The 8,050-nt window shown below is 33.0% G+C and overlaps 1 protein-coding gene across 1 annotated transcript in view; it reads right to left on the reverse strand.

The window, feature by feature from the left end:
• The window catches only part of LOC149416970 (transient receptor potential channel pyrexia-like), a 58,585-nt gene extending 53,492 nt beyond the window's left edge, over positions 1-5,093 (reverse strand). Inside the window, exons 1-2 of the mRNA XM_089641356.1 lie at positions 4,753-5,093; positions 4,012-4,147 (exon numbers count right to left, since the gene is read on the reverse strand). Of these exons, the coding sequence (XP_089497482.1) occupies positions 4,012-4,147; positions 4,753-4,788 (172 nt within the window). The 5' untranslated portion in view covers positions 4,789-5,093. The remainder of the gene's footprint in view (positions 1-4,011; positions 4,148-4,752) is intronic.
• Positions 5,094-8,050: the final 2,957 nt, after the last annotated feature.

The following is an 8,050-nucleotide window of genomic DNA, read 5'->3' on the forward strand; positions in this document are numbered from 1 at the left end:
ATTACATTATAAGTTGATTTACATATGCACAGATGTAGGTTTTTGCGATGCAGATTGGGGTGGTAATATAAATGATAGAAAGTCCACTTCTGTTTTATTTTTTTTATTTTTAAATGTTTAATATTATGGAGTTCTAAGAAACAAGCATCTGTGAGCCTGTCGTCAACTGAGTCTGAGTATGTGGCTATGAGTATGGCTAGCATTACACTTGTAAGTTTTTTCGTAAATTTACGACTTCTAGCCAATGGGCATCTTGCATTTTGAAAATCCAATGCGCCCATTGGCTAGAAGTCGTAAATTTACGAAAAAACTTACAAGTGTAATGCTAGCCTATGGCTGCTGGTGAGGCTTGTTGGTTGATAAACTTATTGAATGATTTTAGTTTTCAAAATGTTTGTCCGGTAAACATTTTTTGTGATAATCAGTCAGCAATCTTGACTGCAGCTACAGAATCTATTAAACGTTTGAAGCACGTAGATATTCGTTTTTACTTTGTCAAAGATCTAGTGAAAAATATTTTTTTATTTATTTATTTATTGGTAAAGGTAAGAGACAAACAGCTTATACATAAAATATAAATATAAACATATCCATGTTAAATACAGTCAAGCCAAAAAAGTCTCCTATATTAAAATTGATTGGAGATGGAGTTTTATTGCATTAAAAAATATATATATATATTTTAGGTGAGGAGGGGAGGAATAGGAATTTAGGATGAGGATAGGAGATGCCCTGGATACATTCCATACTATTGTATTAATTTTCGATCGTACGAGTTACTTCTAATCGATATTTGTGAAGTGTATTGCTAAAAATGTCTATGTTTTGAAATTTATTATTATATTGGGCACATATTATTATTCTCATATATTATGTAAACTCTTTATTGTTATTGTATTTAAAAAACATAATTGCATTGTATGTAAAAGCCCTATGGGCGTTTAAATGAAATAAATAAATATACGTGGAATTGGTGAATTTTTTCTAAGTTAGTTCTATATGTAGGTAAATGAAACAAATGGGATTGCCGTGTTGATCTTGTTGGAATATGAATATTTATTAAATTCATTAGCTCTGGTGAGTCGAGGCCATTGTTAAGAATTTTAAATAATAAGATTTGGTCAAAAATCAAACGTCGTGTATGAAGGGAGTTGAAGTTGTGGTAATTAATAGAATCGGCGTAATTTGAGAAATGTAAGTTTTGTTTATAATTAATGTGTTTAATTTTTTTTTTTGAATTCTTTCGATTCTTTCAATGTGAGCTTGGTAAAAAGGAGTCCAGATCGGTGTGCAGTGTTCTAGGTGGGGACGGATGAACGCTGTGTAAAGGGAATATAGAGTCTTAAGGTTGCGGAAAGGTTTCGTTAAACGTATTATAAATCCTAACATTTTGTTGGCTTTGTTGATGATTGCATCAGTGTGTTGAATGAAGTTTAATTTCACATCCAGTATTACCCCAAGGTCTCTGATAGAATCTACTTCTTTGATTTGTGTCCCGTTTAATGTATAATCAAAGGAAATTTTATTTTTGTTACGTGTAAATGATAATTTATTGCACTTTGAGGTATTTACTACAAGTTTATTTGATTCACAGTAGTTAAAAAGACGATTGAGATCCTCTTGAAGTTTAATGCAATCTTCGATTGATTTGATAACTAAGTAGATTTTTTATCGTCTGCATATGCTAGGTAATTGGCGTGTAAAAAACATTTGTAAATATCATAAATATACACATTAAATAATAATGGCCCTAAATGAGAACCTTGAGGTACACCGGAGGGCACGGAAAAGAAACTGGACTTAGTTCCCGCAACTGATACACATTGAAGTCTGCTCCGAAGGTATGAAGTGAGCCACCGAAGTAAGGCACCATGGATGCCTATTTGACTTAATTTTTTAATTAAAATGAAATGGTTTACTTTATCGAAGGCCTTAGAGTAATCCGTGTAGATTACATCTACTTGGTTTCTATTGTCATTGCTCGTTAAATATTCCGTGAAATTTACCAAATTTGTTAGTACCGATCTTTTTTGTAGAAATCCGTGTTGTTGGTTTTGTATGTTGCGAACAATTGTTGTATAAATTTGATCGTAGACAATTTTTTCAAAGAATTTACTAAATACAGTTAAAATTGAGATTGGGCGGTAGTTTACAATGTTGCTTTTAGGACCTGTTTTATGAATAGGGATTATAGTTGCTTCTTTAAACTTTGTAGGAAATTTTCCTGCTTTTAGTGACATTCTAAATATATTTGTTAGGGGTATGAAAGATTTTTGCACATTTTGAGACAAAGAATGGCGATATACCATCACTGTATGTATTGATCAAAAAATTGTTTATTTGTACGTTCCCAATCGGGTTATGATTATTCATATAGGTAAAACTATCGACTATACTGGGATCATTCGTGTCCTTATCATTAACGTAGGTGAACTGAAAGTGTTTAGAGAATAGTTGACACACTTGTTGAGCACCGGTGCCTGACTCATCTTTATAATAAAATAAATATAAAATACATAAAAACTAGCGAACAACCAGCGGATATTTTCACTAAATCATTGAGTAAAGAGTTATTTGTACGATTTATTGGAATGTTATTACATTGAGGGAGGATGTTGTAATATGGCAATGAAATAACATTCAGTTGGTAACACTACATGCACAGGAAGTAGGTGTCAAAAAGTATAAGTCTCTGTAATGGCTGTAATGTGTGTGCTCTGTTACAATAAAAGTTATTTTGGTTATTAAAGATCACCATCTATCAAGACTACAGTTTGTATATTCAATAAAAATAAAAATAAAATAAATCTAAAGCTTTGCTATAATCTGTATATATGCATCTACCTATATACGCTGATCCATGTTATCTTGTAAGAATTCGGTGAATGCCGTTAAGTTAGTGGTTGTAGATTTCCCCCCCATGTTGGTTATTATTGAGTGACGATCTCAAGGCCGAAAACATCTGGTCATACACAATTTTTTCGAAAACCTTACTAAAGATGCAGAGCTTTAAAGAAGCAATGTAAAGTTTTTCATACATATAACTTGTAATATAACAGAAACAAACGTGTAAATAATATTTTTTGGAGCATACTTTGCAATTTTTTTCCATCGAGGGAATTTTATGTAATTAACGTTTCTGGCCTACAAATCTTCAGATATTATCTTGAAAAATAAAATATATTTTCTTAAAAACTTAGAAACTTAAAGTGTTCAAGGTAAATATCTTATAAATCGGTAGAAAATCGGAATTCCGGCCCTTATCTATGGAAGCTCACTTCTGGGAAACTAACCTTTCCGCTAAGTTTTAAAGTCAATGATTAATTAAAAAAACAGATCTAGAGTTCAAGGATTCCCCATACGGCTCCAATATTCCGTGATATAACTATGGATTAATCACGTTTATCCGTGTCCCTATATTATCGTCAGATTATTACACCGTTTATAAATATAATTTATAAGAAGAAACCAATTTAAGAGTTATTCAAGGTCATAACTTCAGTACGCTTATTCACTTCGTAAGAAATATCCCCATCGTATAACCAAAAATTCCTCGAGGTTCTCCTAATGTCCAAGGTCCTAGCTGTGCAACCTTAATCAATTTTGGCCGATTTAAGATCACCAGTCCCTTATATCTTGAAGTATTCTATAAAAAGGAGATTTTTTCAAAATCTTAAAAGCCCATAAAAATGAAGCAGGGAGGATCAGTTTTAGTTCCAATATGTTTTTAGTAGGTACGTATGGTATTAGCCTGTTGTCTGCGAGGATTAATTTGTATTCCGAAAACGTCCGCTGCCGCTGCGCAATAATAACTGATATGATTAGACATGGATTAGACTGTATTTAAAATTCGATAAACTACTGTTCGATACATTTAGGTATGGGCCAATTTCTTCAACGTATTCTATGCTTGGGTCTGATCCAGTCACTTTTTTCAGTTTTCCGCAACTTGCGCGGTATTTTCCGCTGACTATGAGTTATTTAAAGATTATTTGATATAATATTACTAACCTGATGGCCATATGTCCCTCATAGGTCTCGGCCTGCTCCTCGCTATACAGTCTGCTCCCGCCCCTTCTCCTCTGCTGATGCTCTCACCCCTATCTTCTTCTATTATCACGGTCGTATCTTCTGTCTGGGCGTCATCCTGACAACAAAAACAATTAATTTAAAAAAAGAAATTATAAATCTCGTGTATCCCGCGGTTGGATGTGGCCTCTTCAATAAAATGCTCTCCGCTGGCTGCGGTCCCTAGACATTCGCCTCGGGTCCTCACCCTTTCCGTCCTGGCCCAATCCTCTTCCACAAATTCCACTTCTTCTCCGGTCAGACTCTGAGTTGGTTCCACTGGGGCACCCACTACTCCCGCCATCAGACGTATTCGCTGCCAAGATCTAGACAAACCTCACGCCATCAAACCGGACACCCCTGCTTATTCACCAAACGTAGCGAATCACTTGGGGTGACCTATGGCAGGGTTGTGGTTATCCAATAAATAGTTCCCGGGGCGGCGGTACCCACACCCTTAATCATGATCTTTGTGTCTTAATACAAATTTAATAACATGCCTACAATTAGTTTTGGACCCGACCGTACCTTCATCATAGCACAACGACAAAATAACAATGTTTTAAAATGTTATATTTTATTTCATTTGACAAACTACACTAAACTAACGGTTTTGAGAGAGCAATTATGTTCATATTCAAATCAATTAAAGTTTCAAAAATATTATAACTTCCCACAACTTACAAAGTCTACGGTAGAATATTTACTTCTTGTCGACATTGGATATCCGATTGTTTGATATTATCATTGAGTAACGCTTCAAACCGGATGTTAAGATTGAGATATATAATCCTAAACAGTCTACTTCTAAAAATCGTGTGTTTTATTGCACTGGATAAATCACGTAAACACTCACAGCTTTAACCGCTTTAAATTCAGATCAAAATTAATGTATTTGCACAAAACACAAAAGGAAGAAAAAACCTATTAACTTCTTTAATTTCTGTATCTTTTGTTTCTTGTCTACAAAACTCTTTCGCGATCGAATTTAAAAGTTCTATCTAACTCCTTATAAATCACTATTATCGGCCCACACTATAATCACGAATGATCAACATTAAAGGCTGTAGGACTAGACAACGTGCCTTATAATATTGTTTGTGTACAATTTATGTGTATTTTGTTATCATTTTTCTGCGAAAACGTGTTTTTATCTTAGCTTTCTGTGTTGATTTTAACCCTTTCATTTACAGCCGTTTTTATTGTTGTTGGTTTAGGTTGGGCATCAAATTACAGGTCAATTATTATTGTATACTCGAAAAAAGTCACTTTGAACATAACCTTGATTATTCAATATTTAGATTTTGCAAATTGAAATTATGCACGGAGAAAATTGACATAAAATATTGCTAATTTATTAAAAATTCAATTAAATTATTCGTATTCCGGTTAAAAAAGGGACGATGTCGGAATACGTGTACATAAAATTCTAATATTGTTGCGTTTCGTCATAATATTTATTAGGAAAGGCGCAGCTGCATGAACACTTGTTCCGATATATTCTGAATGGACTAATATTTTATTAGTAAATGGCTTGCCATCACCTTTTTAACCGGATTTTACTAAATCAATCACTCACTTTTCTTCCTACATAAGACTAGTGATAAATTATATTAAATATCTCGAGGTAGTAATTGATGAAAATCTTAGTTGGGACCTACATCCCACATATCAAAGGGTTCCCTGATATTTCATCAAAATTAAAATTCAACACACTTTTTAAAAGTGATATATGTAGAGTCATTCAAAGTGATGATACAAAAACTAGGTTTAATAGTTACTTATGTAACCTATTTAACCTAATTTTTGATTCATCAATTTTCTTGACTGTATGTATATCACTTTTCGGAGATTTGTTGAATTGTCATTTTGATGACGTACCCGGTCACCATATCAAAGGTATTACGGAAAAACTTACAAAACTTACATATTTCTTTAAAAATCTAAGAAATGTGGTAAATAAAAAGGACATGAAAAAAATCTATCACGCTTTATGTCTTCTCGTATTGAATTTGTAATTATAATATGGGGATCTGCTGTATCTAAGTATATAGGTACTCGTACATAACCTGAACACAATTCAAAAATGAATCATAAAGACCAAACTGAAAGTACCCATAAGAACGCCATCGATAGAAGTTTTCAATAGTTTTGATGTACCAAACATACAACAAATATATGCTAAAAATATACTTTTGAAACAATTCAAAAATATTGAATTCTCTACAATACCGCGTATTCATCAAACAAGCTTAATTCACAGTGACATCAAAAATATTCCAGGTCATAAAAGCACATTCGGACAAAGAAATTATATTTATTTTGCGATGAAACTCCACAACATCCTTCCGCCCGATATAAAGTGAATAGAAAATTTGAATGACAGCACAACTCACCCCAGTGAGGAGGACTAAGAAGTGTAATTTACTATACATATATTTAATACCATTTTTTGAATTTACAATGTTTAAATAGTCGCTATAATAAAATTTAAAAAATTGTGCATAGTTAAAGCACCTATTACGTATTTCCATGCTGTTTTAATAATTTTGTCTGTGATGAAAACGGTTAGTAATCTTAACTATTGAATATAATATGAGAAATAATAATAAAAATGAAAAATTGTGTGGAGAAATAAAGAGAATTTAGTTTCAAAAGAATTGATATGCTCACAAATTGTAATTCATTGACTGTTAATAAATGTTTAGAGATAAATTAAGTGTAAGTAGTTTATCACACTAAAATTTTTGTAATTTAGTTTTGTATGTTAGCAATGAAAAAAGTGTATTTTTTCATAGCGGGTGCATGTTGTGATCGCGCTAGTAATATAATTATTTGCTGCATTTTTTCTGTTTGCTTCTATGTGAAGAAAAAATTATATTATATAAATTATGTTGTTATTCTATTTCATGTTGCATAGTGAATAATAGTATCTAACCTTACCTAGCATTGCATCGCAGTCCGATTCATAATTTTTAATTAATTCAAATAGATAAATCACACGTTTTAAAAATTATCACTCTCCTTTGCTATTTCGGGCATTCAAATAATATTATTTTGGTAACCAAATATGGTTTTTTCGCGGTTTTTTTTTCTCCAAAAATATTACGATTGTGAAGGCATTTTTATGTTGAGGAATAAATTTTACATAACGATTTAAAATGTGCCATTTATGATTTTCAGGGAAAGCTATTATTTTTTTTTAAAGAAAGAGAAATATTCCCGGGTTACGAAGAACCTGACAATATTTGAAAATCTCCTAGTACCACCACAGTAAGCGGAAAATGTTGCTTGAGTTGTGATGGAGGACTTAGCCAGCCGAGGAATTGAACGCACTATACCTGGGTGGGACCCATACGCGATGTCAACTCAGCCACCGACTGGTATATCTTTGTGCATTTTATTTATATAGATCAACAAAGACCGATTCAGCGTGCGATATATTTATTTATATGGAGGTACTTATAATCACAAAAATATCTAAACGCTCCGTTGACCGGACGAGCTCTGACGTCATCGGAACCCACGCTTCTAGCTACGACAGTTATGGCTGGTATTTCAGCTGCGGGAGCTTTAAGCTCGGCTTTAGTTGCTATCGGGTAGGAATCCTAATCCGAATCGTAACATTCCTAAGTATACTGAAAAACCGGACAAAAATGACAGCTGATTTGGATACAAACATTAAACTTTAAGCCCCAGTTGTTTGGCGGAGATTAACGCGTGACAAGCTCACGAAGCCATCAAATGACCATTCATGTCCGTTTTGTTTTTTTTTACAGTTGAAAGATTCCCGTTGAATACGGATTCTAAGTCCGTTTCAGCTTTTTAACAAATTATGGTCACCAGAAGAGGAGAGCTATCATATTTTTAAGCTTATCAGCTTATTACAAATTGATAGAAAGATGTAACTTGCCTAGAAACGGCGTTAAAATGTCAAAAAACAAAATGACGTTGAATGGCCATTTGATGACAATGTTACATT

Source organism: Hesperophylax consimilis, chromosome 16 (genome assembly GCF_061612785.1).
Source record: "Hesperophylax consimilis isolate HC1 chromosome 16, BYU_Hcon_1.0, whole genome shotgun sequence".
Taxonomy (NCBI): Eukaryota; Metazoa; Arthropoda; class Insecta; order Trichoptera; family Limnephilidae; genus Hesperophylax; species Hesperophylax consimilis.